At 45.1% G+C, this 19,974-nt stretch overlaps 1 protein-coding gene across 1 annotated transcript in view; it reads left to right on the top strand.

Annotated features, from left to right (window-relative positions):
* Nucleotides 1–7,015: 7,015 nt before the first annotated feature.
* Nucleotides 7,016–19,974, top strand: part of LOC309552433 (uncharacterized protein) — a gene marked incomplete at its 3' end in the record, with an annotated part of 82,337 nt that continues 69,378 nt past the window's right edge. Inside the window, exon 1 of the mRNA XM_082253388.1 lies at nucleotides 7,016–7,047. Coding sequence (XP_082109514.1) covers nucleotides 7,032–7,047 — 16 coding nt within the window. The 5' untranslated portion in view covers nucleotides 7,016–7,031. The remainder of the gene's footprint in view (nucleotides 7,048–19,974) is intronic.

The following is a 19,974-nucleotide window of genomic DNA, read 5'->3' as shown; positions in this document are numbered from 1 at the left end:
ATGGCATCCATCCGCGAATCCTAAAAGAATTGAGCTCTGTCATTTCAAAGTCATTGTTTATAATATTTAGGGACTCGTTATTGATTGGAATATTGGACTCGTTATTGACTAGAACTCTTCATGTGACAACACTGAAGAAATTACACTTTCCCACAATGTAAAGTAGTGAGTGTACAGCTTGTATAATAGTGTAAATTTGCTGTCCCCTCAAAATAACTCAACACACAGCCATTAACCACTTACCGCATATCAAAGTAGGGCTACGTCGGCAGACTTTGCGGGCTTATACCGGGATGATGCCTCTAGCTAGTGACATCATCCCGGTACCATGGTTTGAAGCCGGCGGTCAGCTTTCCGTCGGTAATGACCGATGCGGCTCGGGAGCCGCTCGATCGTTACCCGGGGGGGGGGCGGGAGGGGACGTCCCCCCCTCCCACCGCCTTCCGTGGCTTTGCTCTGGGCTCCCGTCCCACCAGGAGCCCCGAGCACCCAGCCGGCACATCCGCCGGCTGGATGGAGTCCCGATGAATGCTGGAAACGGCATCGATCGGGTCTCCAATGACGTAACCTGGAGGCGGCGTCCATGACGTCACGTCCGGGTTACTGTGCTGCAAAAGGCGGCAAATTTGAAAAACGGCTGTATGCAAAAATGCCATTTTCGGCGTTTTGCATACAGGGAAGTGTAGTGGAGGGGTCTAGGGTCTTTTAGACCCTCGATCCCTCCATAAAGTGTACCTGTCACTACATATTGGTGTCACAAGGGATGTTTACATTGCTTGTGACAGCAATAAAAGTGATCAGTTTTTTTTTTTAAAAACCTGTAATAAAGTTAAAAAAAAAGAAAAAATAAATAGAAAAAAAAAAAAAAATTAGCCGCCCCCGTCACCGTTAGCTCGCGCACAAAAAAAAACGTATATGCAAGTCGAGCCGCGAATTAAATCGCTGTTCAACCCACACATGTGAGGTATTGCCGCGATCGCCAGAGCGTGGCCAATAATTAAAAAAAAAGAGCTACACTCTAACTCTAAACTGCTAACCGTTAAATAAATTTAAAGCGTCGCAGATTGAGATCTCTATTGACCGTAGTTTGTCGCCATCCCACGGGGGGGTGCAATTTTAAACCGTAACATGTTGGGTATCTATTTACTCAGCGTGACATCATATTTCACAATATACAAAAAAATGGGCTAACTTTACTGTTTAGTATTTTTTAAATGCAGTGAAATGTGATTTTTCAAATTTTTTCCAAAAAAATGGCGTTTTAAAGACCGCTGCGCAAATACCGCGTGACAAAAAATTTTGCAATGGCCGACATTTTATTCTCCAGAGTCTTTGCTAAAAAAATATATATAATGTTTGGGGGTTCTAAGTAGTTTTCTAGGAAAAAATACCGGTTTTAACTTGTAAACAAAAAGTGTCCGAAATAGGGCTGGGGCTTAAGTGGTTAATGTCTAAACTGCTGGCAACAAAAGTGAGTACACCCCTAAGTTAAATTTGTCCAAATTGGACCCAAAAAGTGTCAATATTTTTTTGTGGCCACCATTATTTTCCAGCACTGCCTTAACCCTCTTGGGCATGGAGTTCACCAGAGCTTCACAGGTTGCTACTGGAGTCCTCTTCTACTCCTCTACTCCTCTAAGACAACATCGCGATCAACCAACGATGTTGAATGCATGTGGTCAGCATCATATCCAGAGGTTGTCTTTGGGAAATAGACGTATGAGTGCTGCCAGCATTGCTGCAGAGGTTGAAGGAGTGGGGGTTCAGCCTGTCACTGCTCAGACCATACACCGCGCACTGAATCAAATTGGTCTGCATGGTTGTCATCCCAGAAGGAAGCCTCTTCTAAAGATGATGCACAAGAAAGCCCGAAAACAGTCTGCTGAAGACAAGCAGACTAAGGATATGGATTACTGGAACCATGTCCTGTGGTCTGATGAGACCAAGATAAACTTATTTGGTTCAGATGGAGTCAAGCGTGTGTGGCGGCAACCAGCTAAGGAGTACATAGACAAGTGTGTCTTGCCTACAGTCAAGCATGGTGGTGGGAGTGTCATGGTCTGGGGCTGCATGAGTGCTACCGGCACTTGGGAGCTACAGTTTATTGAGGGAACCATGAATGCCAACATGTACTGTGACATACTGAAGGAGAGCATGATCCCCTCCCTTCAGAGACTGGGCTGCAGGGCAGTATTCCAACATAATAACTACCCCAAACACACCTCCAAGAGGACCACTGCCTTGCTAAAGAAGCTGAGGGTAAAGGTAATGGACTGGCCAAGCATGTCTCCACACCTAAACCCTATTGAGCATCTGTGGGACATCCTCAAACATAAGGTGGAGGAGCGCAAGGTCTCTAACATCCTCCAGCTCCGTTATGTCGTCAGGAGGACTCCAGTGGCAACCTGTGAAGCTCTGGTGAACTCCATGCCCAAGAGGGTTAAGGCAGTGCTGGAAAATAATGATGGCCACACAAAATATTGACACTTTGGGCCTAATTTAAACATTTTCACTTAGGAGTGTACTCACTTTTGTTGCCAGCGGTTTAGACATTAATGGCTGTGTGTTGAGTTATTTTGAGAGGACAGCAAATTTACACTGTTATACAAGCTGTACACTCACTACTTTACATTGTAGCAAAGTGTCTTTTATTCAGTGTTGTCACATTAAAAGATAAAATATTTACAAAAATGTGAGGAGTGTACTTACTTTTGTGAGATACTGAATATATTTGGTGTCTATTTTTACATGCACTGTTTGTATATTTTTCAATGGCCTTTTGCACTTTGCCATGATAAGTATCACATATACCTTTTGTTATAGCAGTCCTTTTTGGTTTGGGTCAAGCTTGGAATGCACTTCCTTTTTCTCTGCAATGCACAGTGTTTTTAAACTTCATCTAAATGACTTTTCTAGCTACTTTCATCTCATGAACCTAATCCCAGTTAATTGGGGCAGGTGAATTCTTTATTGTGAGCACACATTTGGATTTTCTTGACACATATTTTTTATCGCTCACCTTAATCTTTTGTAATGACTAGAACTTATAGTCAGTGCACTTATGTACACTTCATTTTTTTCTTTTGACATTTATTTTTATATCTTCATTATGCACTTTTTTCCCCCCTATTTTCTTTCTTTTTCTTTTAATTTTTGATTGCTTTAGGTTGATTAGATTGCTTTAGGTTGATTAGATAAGCAATTAGATTAACAAAACATGACATCCATGCTGTTCGGACAAGTGTCATGAACTTTACTTTATTCTGTTTGTTGGATGATTTTATCGCGTTAAAGATCTCATAGCATTTGGGAGTGCGGTCATTCATTTTTTCATTGGATGCATTTACCGGACCTAGACCTGCATACCTTTTTCTATGAGCTTTCATTTATCACCTGGAGCAGCATTATCTCTTTTTTGTGCTTTAGGTTTTGTTGCAGTTCCAGGATCTCACATACACAGCCCACTGGTCTGTGGGGTTGTCTGGGGGCACCCGCTGCCTGCTTTTGACTTGATTTGTTCCCCTCCTCAACTCCCGGGAGAAAATTTGTGGATCAGGGGGTTTCCTCATCCAGAATGACACTGTGAGCCATTTGGACAGTTGACCAAGTGTATCAGGCTTTCCATTATCCATTGGTTCTGTGTGAAGGTTTAGACAATTATATTAATTGTAAGTCCGGGTATTAGGGGGATGTTTGGTTTCCGGCATGGAAAGCCCCGAATCCTCCTTGGATCGGGGCACTCTGAAGCCGATGGGTTGGTCATGTACCTTCCTTCATCCCCGCCAGGGATCTCGGCATGTACTCCGTGTCGGCGGCCGCACAGGCACATCCGCACGGTTACAAGGGATGCAGCTTCTGCCTCGCGCAGGCGCACCTCTTGCCACACCACGGACCCTGCCCACTGGCGTCACGCAGCGCATCACTGCGCATGCGTGACAGCCTTTAAAAGGCCGGGGAACTCCTCCAATCCTTCAGTCTCTCCCGGATCGAGGGAGGAACCGGACCTGGAGGCAATATGCTGTGACATAACTCCCTTCCAAGTCTAACCTTTGTACTCTCACTCAAAACCATTCGAAGTTTTTCCCTTTCATGATGTACTTCACTTCACATGATGTACTATTTCACAATAGCCTCTTTATATATTCCAAAACACTGAAGACGATCTCTATCAATGTGAAAATCACAGCCACATTGAATCCTTGGACCAGAAAAACGTGGCCCAAGAAGTAATTTATTTATTATCATTATTTTTTCAATTTTATTATCTTTCCAAACTACCAGCCAAATCACACTATTTTTCACCCAATACAGCATTGTTCCTGCAGTTCCCGGAGAAACTCTGGGGAGGCAATATTTCAGGAAGTGGACAAAAAATATGAATGTCAAACCACATTTTGTATACATCAAAATCTGACCTACAGTATATATTGCTATTACTGACAATTCTTTTCAATTAATTCTAGAATCGGTAAACATATCCTTAAAAAAGGCCGCAACAGGCCGAAAAATGTCGGATTACCGATCAGGCCCTTTCTCTGCATCTACCCCTATCCTTTGATACGAGGAACAGCAGAGCAGGACCATCCACTATCTATGTTCAAGTCACTTATTATCACGTGTAATACACACTTTATTACTTCCTCTTCACCAGCACAATGGGACTTTACCCATTAGTTCACTCGAATTTTTGTATATAACCTATACATGTAAATAAATTTTACCTATAATTTGCATTACTACCTCTTATCTCTTTTACTCCTGCCCTTAAAATCCCATACCTGACTTGAGGCACCACAAATCGACAAACTATACTCTTGGGATGGTGGCAGAAACGACTACTTTATTTCCAATGTAAGATCCAAAAACCTACTTTTCTAGTTGACTGGCTGTCATGAGGATTCATAGGCTTCTGTCCTTTTCTAATCACTGACCAGGTACAAGCATGCAGCTCGGAATTCCTCTAACTTCACATGCTCATTTTAGGAAGGTGACTGAGAAACAGCTGAGTCCATGTATAGCCAGGCGATCAGTGGCGGCCTGTGCATAGGGGGCGCCAGGGCGCCGCCCCCCTTAAAAAAGAAAAAAAAATTACAAAAAAGAACAATAAAGTTAGGAAAAAAAATAAAAATCGGTTCATCGGCCTGACCGGCCTATGTGGTGGCTAAAGGGGGAGTGGGGTTTACGACCCAGAAAGGCGCCGATTGGCTGCCTTCTGGGGGCGTAACCTGGGCGCAGGAAAGAGCGCTTGGCCACCCCACCTTCGTGATGTCCTGGCTGTGATTGGTCCAGTCTCCAGCCTGGACCAATCATCATCCAGGACATCCGATCGCTGATGTCAGGGGCGGTGCCGGTGCGGCGTCAGTCACTCACCGTCACCGCCGCTCGGACGAGGGAGAAGCCGCTCACCTTCCCGCCGCCGCCGCAGAAGAGGACGAACTGGATCGAGGAGGGGAGAACCCGCCACCGCCAGGTAAGTACATTAAATTGAAGGGAGCACGATCGCTGGTCTCTGCATTGATTGGGGTACGATGCTGTGGCACTCTGCAATCATTTGGGTAAAATGCTGTGGGCACTCTGCAATCATTGGGGTACAATTCTGTGGCACTCTGCAATCATTGGGGTACAATTCTGTGGCACTCTGCAATCATTGGGGTACAATGCTGTGGACACTCTTCAATCATTGGGGTACAATGCTGTGGCACTCTGCAATCATTGGGGTACAATTCTGTGGCACTCTGCAATCATTGGGGTACAATGCTGTGGGCACTCTGCAATCATTGGGGTACAATGCTGTGGCACTCTGCAATCATTGGGGTACAATGCTGTGAGCACTCTGCAATCATTGGGGTACAATTCTGTGGGCACTCTGCAATCATTGGGGTACAATGCTGTGGCACTCTGCAATCATTGGGGACAATGCTGTGGCACGCTGCAGTGATTGGGGACAATGCTGTGGCGCTCTGCATTGAAAGGGGCTCGCACGCTGAACTCTGCATTGATGGGGGCACGGAACAGTGTTCATTGCATTGAAGGGGGCACAGCACAGTTGCATTGAAGGGGGCACGCACGCTGAACTCTGCATTGTGGGGGCACAGCACAGTGTTCATTGCATTGAAGGGGGCACAGCACAGTGTTTATTGCATTGAAGGGGGCACAGCACAGTGTTTATTGCATTGAAGGGGGCACAGCACAGTGTTCATTGCATTGAAGGGGGCACAGCACAGTGTTCATTGCATTGAAGGGGGCACGCACGCTGATCTCTGCATTAAAGGGGGCACGCACGCTGGTCTCTGCATTGAAAGGGGGCATATACCATCTCCTGTACCATGACCTGTGCCATGCCTATACCATATCTGTGCCATGCCTATACCATATCTGTGCCATGCCTATACCATATCTGTGCCATGCCTATACCATCTCCTGTACCATCACCTATGCCATGCCTATACCATCACCTGTGCCATGCCTGTACCATGACTTCAAAGTCACGCAATTTTTTACTGCGTTCTTGGCGCGAAGCAATGCCTATTACATTTTTCTATTTGCGCCCCCCCAAAAATTTTGAGCACCAGCCGCCACTGCAGGCGATTAGCATTTTTCACAAGGAAATCTTCAATGGCCTCAAGGAGCTTACAATCAAAAGTCCCTCTCTCACATACATTTACTAGGGTCACTTTAAACAGAAGCCAGTTAACCTACCAGTGTGTGGTTGGAGTGTGGGAGAAAATTGGAGTACTTGGAGGAAACCCATGCAAGCACAGGGAGAACATACAAACTCCATGTATATAGTGTCTTGCATGGGATTTGAACCAAGGACTGCAGTACTTGTCTCAGACAATGTTATCCACCATTGTCTGAAGAGAAAATGACTCATTGGGGTCATCGTGTTTCCTCTGCATTTGTTGACTAAAAAAGGCAGCCAGATTTGGTGACCACAAAGTCAAACTTCCTTTACTGGTTAGACAAGATTATACCTCAGAATATCATTATTGCGATTACTCTGTGCAAAGATGGGACTGTTTAGCCAACTGATGCTGTTGCTCACAGGTAATTTTTATTACTGTTATTATGTACTGTATATGCCAATGTCCATACCATATTTAGATACAGGGATGCAGGAAACAGAGGTGGCATAAAAAATGTGGCTTCCACATATACTTCTAAATGCATGCAGCTGAGACCTCTGCTTTTAGAACCATGGAAGACTGACAGCAGAAGAGGTCAACTAATCCATCCACTCTCCCCCTTTCTTTAAACATTTTTGCCTGAGGATAGAAGCATGTTTATTCCAGGCCTTTGAAACAATTTTTGAATTTTTCACACATGGTAAAATCTCCATTTTTTTGGGCTAGAAAATTATTTTAAACTCCTAAAACATAATTAATTCTTGAAGGCAGGAGTCCCCGTAGAATAAAAAATTAGTAGTTGTAGTAACTTTGTCATTACTTAAGATAATAAAGTAATACATGTATTTTAATTTGGGAGCAGCAACACTATTTTTGTTGGTTTTGTCTTGCAAAATAGTTTTATTTTTTATGCAATCTGTAGTATAAACTAAAAGACGTAACAAAAAAAAAAACAAAAAAAAAAAAACAACGTGCTGCCTTTAAAAAAAAAAGTGTTTTTTTTTTTTTTTTTTCTTTTATGATCATTGTTATTTCCAAAGCAAAAGTGTTACTTTAGGTAAAAAATAAACTTGCTAGTCTATCATTTGTCCCGCTTTATGATTTTGGTACAAAGCATTTCAAAGTTATTTTACAAATGAAAAAAAGGCTTTTTTGTTTTTAGCACATTTTTTGAATGGGAAAAATTAAACATAAATAAAAAAAAAGTTAAATTGTTACTTGTTAAATAGCAACAAAAAAATCAAAAAAATATTAATAGCTAAAGTGGTAAGGAAAATGGTAAATATGGCTGATTAGAGCTGACTAAAGATTATTACATAGTTAGTCAGGTTGAAAAAAGACACAAGTCCATCTAGCTCAACCAAATCCCATATACACAATCCTACAGTGGGTACGGAAAGTATTCAGACCCCCTAAAATTTTTCACTCTTTGTTATATTGCAGCCATTTGCTAAAATCATTTAAGTTCATTCTTCTTCCTCATGAATGTACACATAGCACCCCATACTGACAGAAAAACACAGAATTGTTGACATTGTTGCAGATTTATTAAAAAAGAAAAACTGAAATATCACATGGTCCTAAGTATTCAGACCCTTTGCTCAGTATTTATTAGAAGCCCCCTTTTGATCTAATACAGCCAGGAGTCTTTTTGGGAAAGATGCAACAAGTCTTTCACACCTGGATTTGGGGATCCTCTGCCATTCCTCCTTGCAGATCCTCTCCAGTTCTGTCAGGTTGGATGGTAAACATTGGTGGACAGCGATTTTTAGGTCTCTCCAGAGATGCTCAATTGGGTTTAAGTCAGGGCTCTGGCTGGGCCATTCAAGAACAGTCACGGAGTTGTTGTGAAGCCACTCCTTCCTTATTTTAGCTGTGTGCTTAGGGTCATTGTCTTGTTGGAAGGTAAACCTTCGGCCCAGTCTGAGGTCCAGAGCACTCTGGAGAAGGTTTTTGTCCAGGATATCCCTGTACTTGGCCGAATTCATCTCTCCCTCTATTGCAACCAGTCGTCCTGTCCCTGCAGCTGAAAAACACCCCCACAGCATGATGCTGACACCACCATGCTTCACTGTTGGGACTGTATTGGACAGGTGATGAGCAGTGCCTGGTTTTCTCCACACATACCGCTTAGAATTAAGGCCAAAAGTTCTATTTTGGTCTCATCAGACCAGAGAATCTTATTTCTCACCATCTTGGAGTCCTTCAGGTGTTTTTTAGCAAACTCCATGCGGGCTTTCATGTGTCTTACACTGAGGAGAGGCTTCCGTCGGGCCACTCTGCCATAAAGCCCCGACTGGTGGAGGGCTGCAGTGATGGTTGACTTTCTACAACTTTCTCCCATCTCCTGACTGCATCTCTGGAGATCAGCCACAGTGATCTTTGGGTTCTTCTTTACCTCTCTCACCAAGGCTCTTCTCCCCCGATAGCTCAGTTTGGCCGGACGGCCAGCTCTAGGAAGGGTTCTGGTCGTCCCAACCGTCTTCCATTTGAGGATTATGGGGGCCACTGTGCTCATTGGAACCTTAAGTGCAGCAGAAATCTTTTTGTAACCTTGGCCAGATCTGTGCCTTGCCACAATTCTGTCTCTGAGCTCTTCAGGCAGTTCCTTTGACCTCATGATTCTCATTTGCTCTGACATGCATTGTGATCTGGAAGGTCTTTTATAGACAGGTGTGCGGCTTTCCTAATCAAGTCCAATCAGTATAATCAAACACAGCTGGACTCAAATGAAGGTGTAGAACCATCTCAAGGATGATCAGAAGAAATGGAAAGCACCTGAGTTAAATATATGAGTGTCACAGCAAAGGGTCTGAATACTTAGGACCATGTGATATTTCAGTTTTTCTTTTTTAACCACTTTACCACTGCTCACAGTAATATTACTGCGGCAGAGTGGCTCGTTATCGTCTGACGACGTAGTACTACGTCGTCAGACACTCCCCCTTCTGGGCGGCGCTTGCGCGCCGCCGGAGGCTCGCTCCCGCTGTTTTCATTCACAGCGGGAGTCGGGCCAGGGGAGGAGCAGCGGCGATCACCGCTGCTCTTACCCGATCGTCGGGAATCGAGTCTGGAGATCCGCCCGCTGTGTGTAAACACAGCGGGCGGATCTCCATAGTGACAGGGAGTGACAGATCGGACTGTTCAGCATAGCTGGACATCCGATCTGTCCATGACTCACTCAGTCACCTCCCCCCCTACACGTCAGTAAGCACCAGGCATACATTAACCCCTCCCTCTCCAATAAAATTAACCCCTTCCCTGCCAGTGTCATTTTTACAGTAACAGTGCATATATATAGCACTGATTACTGCAGTAATGTCACTGGTACCCCCAAAAGTGTCAAAAATGTCAGTCAAGGGTCCGATCTGTCCGCTGCAATGTCGCAGTCCCGCAAAAAAAATCGCAGATCGCCGCCATTACGCGTTAAAAAAAAAAACACCAAAAATGACAGAAATCTTTCCCTTTGTTAGTAAACGCAATAACTTTTGCGCAAACCAATCAAAATACGCTTATTGCGATTTTTTTTACCAAACATAGGTAGCAGAAAACAAATTGGCCAAAAATTTTTTAAAAAATTGGTTTTTACATCTTTTTTGGGGGGAATTTCATATAAAAAAATGTTAAAAATATTGTTATTTTTTCAAAATAAACGCTATTTTTTTGTTTATAGCGCAAAAAGTAAAAATCGCACAGGTGATCAAATACCACCAAAAGAAAGCTCTGTTTGTGGGAAAAAAAGGACGTAAATTTCGTTTGGGTACGGCGTCGCACGACCGCGCAATTGTCAGTTGAAGTCGCACAGCGCCGAATCGCAAAAAGTGGCCTGGACGGAAGACAGCAAAATCCTCCGGTGGTAAAGTGGTTAATAAATCTGCAACAATGTCAACAATTCTGTGTTTTTCTGTCAGTATGGGGTGCTATGTGTACATTCATGAGGAAGAAGAATGAACTTAAATGATTTTAGCAAATGGCTGCAATATAACAAGGAGTGAAAAATTTTAGGGGGTCTGAATACTTTCCGTACCCACTGTATACCCACAGTTGGTCCAGAGGAAGGTTAAAAAACCCCAGGGTGATCCAATTTGTTACAGCAGGGGAAAAAATCCCTTCCTGATCCTCGAGAGGTAATTGGATATTCCCTGGATCAACTTTACCTATAAATATTAGTACCCAATTATATTATGCACACCTAGGAAAGAAACCAGGCTTTTTTTTTTAAAGCAGACTAGTGAGCTGGCCAGAACCACCTCTGGAGGGAGACTATTCCACATTTTCACAGCTCTTACTGTGAAGAAACCTTTCTGAATTTGGAGAAGAAATCTCTTTTCCTCTAGACGTAAAAAGTACCCCTTGTCCTCTGTGATGACATTAAAGTGAATAACTCAACAACACCAAGTTCACTATATGGATGTACTATATCAAGGGCCTTCAAACTATGGCCCTCCAGTTGTTCGGGAACTACAACTCCCATCATGCCTAGTTCTGTCTGTGAATGTGAGAGTTTTACAATTCCACATGGGATGTGTAGTTCCGAAACAGCTGGAGGGCCATAGTTTGAGGATCCCTGTACTACAGTGGGTACGGAAAGTATTCAGACCCCCTTAAATTTTTCACTTTTTGTTATATTGCAGCCATTTGCTAAAATCATTTAAGTTCATTCTTCTTCCTCATGAATGTACACATAGCACCCCATACTGACAGAAAAACACAGAATTGTTGACATTGTTGCAGATTTATTAAAAAAGAAAAACTGAAATATCACATGGTCCTAAGTATTCAGACCCTTTGCTGTGACACTCATATATTTAACTCGGGTGCTTTCCATTTCTTCTGATCATCCTTGAGATGGTTCTACACCTTCATTTGAGTCCAGCTGTGTTTGATTATACTGATTGGACTTGATTAGGAAAGCCACACACCTGTCTATATAAGACCTTCCAGATCACAATGCATGTCAGAGCAAGTGAGAATCATGAGGTCAAAGGAACTGCCTGAAGAGCTCAGAGACAGAATTGTGGCAAGGCACAGATCTGGCCAAGGTTACAAAAAGATTTCTGCTGCACTTAAGGTTCCTAAGAGCACAGTGGCCTCCATAATCCTCAAATGGAAGACGTTTGGAACTACCAGAACCCTTCTTAGAGCTGGCCGTCCGGCCAAACTGAGCTATCGGGGGAGAAGAGCCTTGGTGAGAGAGGTAAAGAAGAACCCAAAGATCACTGTGGCTGAGCTCCAGAGATGCAGTCAGGAGATGGGAGAAAGTTGTAGAAAGTCAACCATCACTGCAGCCCTCCACCAGTCGGGGCTTTATGGCAGAGTGGCCCGACGGAAGCCTCTCCTCAGTGTAAGACACATGAAAGCCCGCATGGAGTTTGCTAAAAAACACCTGAAGGACTCCAAGATGGTGAGAAATAAGATTCTCTGGTCTGATGAGACCAAAATAGAACTTTTTGGCCTTAATTCTAAGCGGTATGTGTGGAGAAAACCAGGCACTGCTCATCACCTGTCCAATACAGTCCCAACAGTGAAGCATGGTGGTGGCAGCATCATGCTGTGGGGGTGTTTTTCAGCTGCAGGGACAGGACGACTGGTTGCAATCGAGGGAAAGATGAATGCGGCCAAGTACAGGGATATCCTGGACAAAAACCTTCTCCAGAGTGCTCTGGACCTCAGACTGGGCCGAAGGTTTACCTTCCAACAAGACAATGACCCTAAGCACACAGCTAAAATAACAAAGGAGTGGCTTCACAACAACTCCGTGACTGTTCTTGAATGGCCCAGCCAGAGCCCTGACTTAAACCCAATTGAGCATCTCTGGAGAGACCTAAAAATGGCTGTCCACCAACGTTTACCATCCAACATGACAGAACTGGATAGGATCTGCAAGGAGGAATGGCAGAGGATCCCCAAATCCAGGTGTGAAAGACTTGTTGCATCTTTCCCAAAAAGACTCCTGGCTGTATTAGATCAAAAGGGGGCTTCTACTAAATACTGAGCAAAGGGTCTGAATACTTAGGACCATGTGATATTTCAGTTTTTCTTTTTTAATAAATCTGCAACAATGTCAACAATTCTGTGTTTTTCTGTCAGTATGGGGTGCTATGTGTACATTCATGAGGAAGAAGAATGAACTTAAATGATTTTAGCAAATGGCTGCAATATAACAAAGAGTGAAAAATTTAAGGGGGTCTGAATACTTTCCTTACCCACTGTATGAGGTGAGCAGGTCCAAAATATTATTGCAATCATATACAATTAAAAATCTTATTTGTATACGATGCGATTCAATATGCTCGCTCAAGAACAAGGATGTTTAAAGAAATGAAATTCTATTATTGACATGACTTGTCAGCCTAGGCCAAGATACAGCACTGGGTACATCACTGATGACCATTCAGAGTAAGAATCATTACCCACTACTCTCTGAATTCTGTCTTATAGCCAGTTTACTATCCATTTACAAACTGATCTTTCCAAGCCTGTAGACTTTACCTTACACATTAGCCATGTGTGGGGAACTGTATCAAACGCTTTTGCAAAATCCAAGTATAGTAAGTCCACAGCCACCCCTCTGTCCAGTGCTATAGATACATTTTTGTTCTGTGGGGGGGTTCAGTAGTAGGTACTATACTTAGTAAAAGTCTTTTTAAAAAAACACAAATTGCGCCAAATTAAAAAAAAGCTGGAAAAAAGGAAAAAACTATGTGTTGCTCATAGTAAGCAATCACATTCTTAAGTCTATTTTCTCAGATCTTCTTAAAAATTGAGCCTAATTTCAGTTTTGCCTTCTTCCAGTTCTTATGAACATTGCCCAGTTTGGTTGGCTATTGTCCAGCCTAAAGCTGGGTACTGGCTGAAGGAAAAAAACTGACCAATCACTGTACTAAAACACGCTGTGTTAGTACAGCGATCTCCCCAGCTGTGCTATTGTGTTTCCCCCTCAGCCATTGGACTGCCTACAGGGTGTTGCACTGTAATAGCCAATCTTACTGGGCAGGTGCAAAGGGCAAGAAAGCACTCACTGATTTTTTTGTTAACCTGGCATACCAGACAAGAGAAGCGGCACTGTGCATTGTTCATACATACAGAACATACCTCACAACTTCTGAGCTTCCAAGAATGAGGGACATGACAGGGAGGAAGTGACTTGCTGCGCGCGTAGCGTGCCGTAACAAAAAAGTGGGAGTGGCAAAACATTAGAGTGGGAGGGTCTAAGAGACATGGTTAAACAAAACCTGGGCTTCCTTGTACCCATAAAATACATTGAGGCCGGGGCCTCCATAATTGCTGTTGTGTTAGCCTGTTAGGCCCTGACTTTTCGCATGTAGCAATTTGGGATCTTTACTGGGCAGATGCAAAGGGCACCATTTTGTGGAAGGAAGCAGTAAAGCACACACTGATTTTTTGTTAAACAGGCATACAGGACAAGAGAAGTGGTACTTTGCAGACACCGCAGAGTCCATACATACAGAAAAAGAGAATATACTTAGAATGTGGTGCACCCGGGAAACACAACACTATCACAACAGCAATGGAAGACTCAGCCCAGCCTTAGTCGATGTCATTAAGGCCCTGTTTACATTTAGTGATTTGGGATCAAGGGTAGAGATGTCCCGAACTATTCGCCGGCGAACAGTTCCCGGCGAACATCGCTTGTTCGCGTTCGTCGCGGCGGGCCATCATATGCGATGTTCGGTCCACCCCCTATACATCATCATTGAGCAAACTGTGACCATGTACCTCACAGTCAGCAGACACATTCCAGCCAATAAGCATACCCTCCCTCCCAGACCCTCCCACCTCCTATAAAAAAGCAAGGACGGCATCCATCTTAGATTCATTCTGAACCTGCAGTGTTAGTTAGAGCAGGGAGAGTGCTGCTGCTGCTGAATTAATAGGGAAATTGTTAGCTAGGCCAGTGTTCTGTGTCCACTCCTGCTGTAAGGACAGCGTCCTGACAGCACCCCAAAAAGCCCTTTTTAGGGCTGGTACATCAGTCTGCTTTATATATATATATATATATATATATACTGTATATATTGCAGTTGCCTGCCCGCCATGTGTGACCCACAGACTGTACTGTGTGCACACCACTCATATCAGGTGGTACAGTACCTTGCAGTTAAAAAAATAATTTATTTTTTCCTCTGTCATATAATTGCAGTTGCTTGCCAGTGAGTGTCAGGCCCACAGACTGTACTGTGCCCACTGCCCATCACTCATATACGGTGGCACAGCACCTTGCAGATAAAAAATAATTTATTGTTTCCTCTGTCATATAATTGCAGTTGCCTGCCAGTGAGTGTCAGGCCCACAGACTGTACTGTGCCCACTTCCCACCACTCATATACGGTGGCACAGCACCTTGCAGTTAAAAAAATAATTTATTTTTTCCTCTGTCATATAATTGCAGTTGCCTGCCAGTGAGTGTCAGGCCCACAGACTGTACTGTGCCCACTGCCCACCACTCATATACGGTGGCACAGCACCTTGCAGATAAAAAAATAATTAATTTTTTCCTCTGTCATATAATTGCAGTTGCCTGCCAGTGAGTGTCAGGCCCACAGACTGTACTGTGCCCACTGCCCACCACTCATATACGGCGGCACAGCACCTTGCAGATAAAAAAATTATTTATTTTTTCCTCTGTCATATAATTGCAGTTGCCTGCCAGTGAGTGTCAGGTCCACAGACTGTACTGTACCCACTGCCCAACACTCATATAGGGTGGCACAGCACCTTGCATGCACAGTACCACTAATCTAAAAAAAAATGACAGGCAGAGGCAGGCCACCCCGCAGGGGCCATCGTTGTCGTGGTGCTGTGATTTCCTTTGGCCCTAGAATAATGCCCAGTGTTCAGAGGACATAGTTGACTGGCTTACACAGGACACCCAATCTTCTACAGCTTCCGCTCGGAACCTTGATGCACCATCCTCCTCCAGCTCAGCTTCGGGCACCTCTCAAGTTACCACTCACCCGCCCGCTGGCACCACCAACACTAGCACCACAGCCGCTTCATTTGATCTGTCAGAGGAGTTATTTACACATCAGTTGGAAGAAATGAGTGATGCGCAACCATTAGTGCCAGAGAATGTAGATAACAGGGATATGTCTCAGTCAGGCAGCATTATACACATGGACATACGTTGTGATGATGATGATAATGTTGTACCTGCTGCTGCTGCCTTTGCTGAGTTGTCAAATACAAGTGAAGCGGCTGATGATGACGATGTGTCCGTGGATGTCACGTGGGTGCCTGCTCGAAGAGAAGAAGAACAGGGGGAAAGTTCAGATGGGGAGACAAAGAGGAGGAGGAGATGAGTTGGAAGCAGGCGGAGGTCATCGCAAGGAGCTAGTGGCACAGTCAGACAGCATGTATCGGCACCCAGGGTCAGCCAGACAGCACGCCAATCAACGCAAGCTGTTGCCACCACCAGAATGCCGTCATTGCAAAGCTCAGCAGTGTGGCATTTTTTTTTGTGTGTCTGCCTCTGATAACAGTGATGTCATTTGCAACCTGTGCCAAAAGAAACTGAGTCGTGGGAAGTCCAACACCCACCTAGGTACAACTGCTTTGCGAAGGCACATGATCTCACATCACAAATGCCTATGGGATCAACACATGATGAGTACAAGCAGCACACAAACTCAAAGCCACCATCCTCCTCCTGGTCCAGCATCTTCAGCCACGTCAACCACTGCTGTCCTCCTTGCCCCCTATCAACAACCCGCCACTCCGCCTCTCACCTTCAGCAGTTCCTGCTCATCTGCCCACCGTCAGGTGTCTGTCAAGGAAATGTTTGAGCGTAAGAAGCCAATGTCACTGAGTCACCCCCTTGCCTGGCGTCTGACAGCTGGCTTGTCGGAACTCTTAGCCCGCCAGCTTTTACCATACAAGCTGGTGGAGTCTGAGGCCTTCAAAAAATTTGTAGCTATTGGGACACCGCAGTGGAAGGTACCCGGCCGAAAAAAATTTTCACAAAAGGCAATCCCCAACCTGTACTCTATTGTGGAAAAGGAAGTCATGTCATGTCTGGCACACAGTGTTGGGGCAAGGGTCCATCTGACCACGGATACCTGGTCTGCAAAGCACGGTCAGGGCAGGTATATCACTTACACTGCGCATTGGGCAAACTTGCTGGCGGCTGCCAAGCATGGAATACGTGACTCTGCAGAGGAGTTGGTGACACCGCCACGACTTGCAGGCAGGCCTGCTGCCACCTCCTCTACTCCTCCTACTCCATCCTCTTCGCTAACCTCCTCGGCTGAGTCCTCTTCTGCTGTTGTGTCTTGCTCCACACCAACTGCACCCCCCCAGCTCCCCAGGGGCTATTCCACATGCCGGATACGACAGTGTCACGCCATCTTGGGGTTGACTTGCCTGAAAGCAGAGAGTCACACCGGACCAGCACTCCTGTCCGCCCTGAACGCACAGGTGGATCAGTGGCTGACCCCGCAGCAACTGGAGATCGGCAAAGTGGTGTGTGACAACAGAAGCAATTTGTTGGCGGCATTGAATTTGGGCAAGTTGACACATGTGCCGTGCATGACACATGTGTTGAATCTGATTGTACAATGCTTTGTGCATAAGTACCCGGGATTACAGGACATCCTCAAGCAGGCCAGGAAGGTGTGTGGCCATTTCAGGCGTTCCTACACGGCCATGGCGCACTTTTCCGATATTCAGCGGCGAAACAACATGCCAGTGAGGCGCTTGATTTGCAACAGCCCGACACGTTGGAATCCAACACTCCTAATGTTCGACCGCCTGCTCCAACAAAAAACGTCGTCAACGAGTATTTGTATGACCGGGGTGCTAGGACAGCCTCTGCAGAGCTGGGTATTTTTTTCGCCACGTTACTGGACACTCATGCGCAATGCCTGTAGGCTCATGCGTCCTTTTGAGGAGGTGACAAACCTAGTCAGTCGCACCGAAGGCACCATCAGCGACATCATCCCATTTGTTTTCTTCCTGGAGCGTGCCCTGCGAAGAGTGCTGGATCAGGCCATAGATGAGCGTGAAGAGGAAGAGGAAGAGTTGTGGTCACCATCACCACCAGAAACAGCCTTATCATCACTTGCTGGACCTGCGGCAACGCTGGGAGAGGAGTCAGAGGAGGAATGTGGCTTTGAGGAGGAGGAACACCAACCACAGCAGGCATCCCAGGGTGCTCGTTGTCACCTATCTGGTACCCGTGGTGTTGTACGTGGCTGGGGGGAAGAACAGACCTTCAATGAGATCAGTGAGGACGAGGAATTGGACATGAGTAGCTCGGCATCCAACCTTGTGCAAATGGGGTCTTTCATGCTGTCATGCCTGTTGAGGGACCCTCGTATAAAAAGGCTGAAGGAGAACGACCTGTACTGGGTGGCCACGCTACTAGACCCCCGGTAGTGGCAGAAAGTGTCTGAAATGTTACCGAATTACCGGCAGTCGGAAAGGATGCAGCAGTTTCAAAACAAGTTAAAAAGTATGCTTTACACAGCGTATAAGGGTGATGTCACAGCACAACGGGAATCTAACAGGGGAAGAGGTGAAAGTAATCCTCCTCCTACCACGACCACGCCAGCAAGGACAGGACGCTTTACAGACGTGTTGTTGAGGGAGGACATGCGGAGCTTTTTAAGTCCTACGCATAGCCACAGCCCTTCGGGGTCCACCCTCAGAGAACGACTCCACCGACAGGTAGCAGACTACCTCGCCTCGACACTCTGAGGAGCGATGAACCCCTTGACTACTGGGTGTGCAGGCTTGACCTGTGGCTTGAGCTATCCCAATTTGCGATAGAACCTCTGGCCTGCCCCGCTTCAAGTGTCCTGTCAGAAAGGACCTTCAGCGCAGCAGGAGGTATTGTCACTGAGAAGAGAAGTCGCCTAGGTCAAAAAAGTCTAGATTACCTCACCTTTATTAAGATGAATGAGGCATGGATCCCGAAGGGACTGACAGTGGGGGATGCATTTGACTAAAAAAGGCCTGATGAGATGCCTTGGGCTAAAAATGGTCCACACGCTGCTGTATTTAATCTCTGCATGCCGGATGACTTACGTGACTTCTCCGCCACCAACTAGGGTTCAAGCCGCAATGTTTTAGTGCACTTTCTGCCTGGAAAACATTGATTTTTCCGGCCGTTGCTACAGCTGCGGCTGCAACAATACCTACTTTTTCAGGCATGCATACATGCCTAAGTTTTCTGGCCTCTGGTGCTACACTGTGGCTGCAAAAACAAAACACAAAAAAAGGCACATACATGTGTCAATTCCCCTTCGTGATCCTTACCTTGTTGTGGTGAAGGGGCTTGCGTATCACAATGAAGCAATCACCTCTAGGAGTGTGTTGGCAATGTTGGCACACCCCAGATGATAAGGTCCTTGCTTCATTGTGAACAGACCAAAAGCGATCGGCTGGATAATTTTTCATAGAAAAAACATTAATTTTCTTTATGATCATCTTAGGTGATCATTAAAGCCTACTAGGCCAACAATGGGCCCACACTGCAGAATCATTGTTTTCTGGGTCACTTAATTGTCACTGAACTACCTCAGCACGACCATAGGCTTTGAAAAACCACCATCGCCTGCAATCTCCAAAACGTACGCATGAGCACAGTCATCACTACACCAAGATTGACGCATAGAGGAATAAAATTTATGTCATGAGTGTGTCAACTATTGAGAACTCTTTGCGGTTGTCTAAAATCTATTCGATACACATCCCCTGATAGGGGACGTAACAGGGATTAAACTGATAAGAATAGTACTACTTAACACATCACTCATATAGGATGGCACAGTACATTGCACGGCGCACGCGCAGTGCCCCAAATTGGAAGTAAGAGGACAGACCAACCATCTTTTTCCATCTCCCGGTTCCTAAAATCTATTCCATACACCGGCCCCTGATAGGGGACGTAACAGGGATTAAACTGGTAAGAATAGTACTACTTAACACACCACTCATATAGGATGGCACAGTTCCTTTTTACGGCGCACGCGCAGTGCCCCAAATTGGAAGTAAGAGGACAGACCAACCATCTTTTTCCATCTCCCGGGTCCTAAAATCAATTCCATACACCGGCCCCTGATAGGGAACATAACAGGGATTAAACTGATAAGAATAGTACTACTTAACACACCACTCATATAGGATGGCACAGTACATTGCACGGGGCAAGCGCAGTGCCCCAAATTGGAAGTAAGAGGACAGACCAACCAAACATGGTGTGGTTTTGGATCCTTGTATAATAAATCGCTCAGCAATCACAGCAAAACCACACCACATTTTGGTGTCACTAAAATGAAATAGAGCACAAACACAAATGCTGCGTTTTGCCAGCATTGCCGTGCCA

Source organism: Pelophylax lessonae (genome assembly GCF_965119305.1).
Source record: "Pelophylax lessonae genome assembly, chromosome: 4".
NCBI lineage: Eukaryota > Metazoa > Chordata > Amphibia > Anura > Ranidae > Pelophylax > Pelophylax lessonae.
Note: the sequence above shows the minus strand (reverse complement) of the source record. Positions and strands in the feature narration are given on the sequence as shown.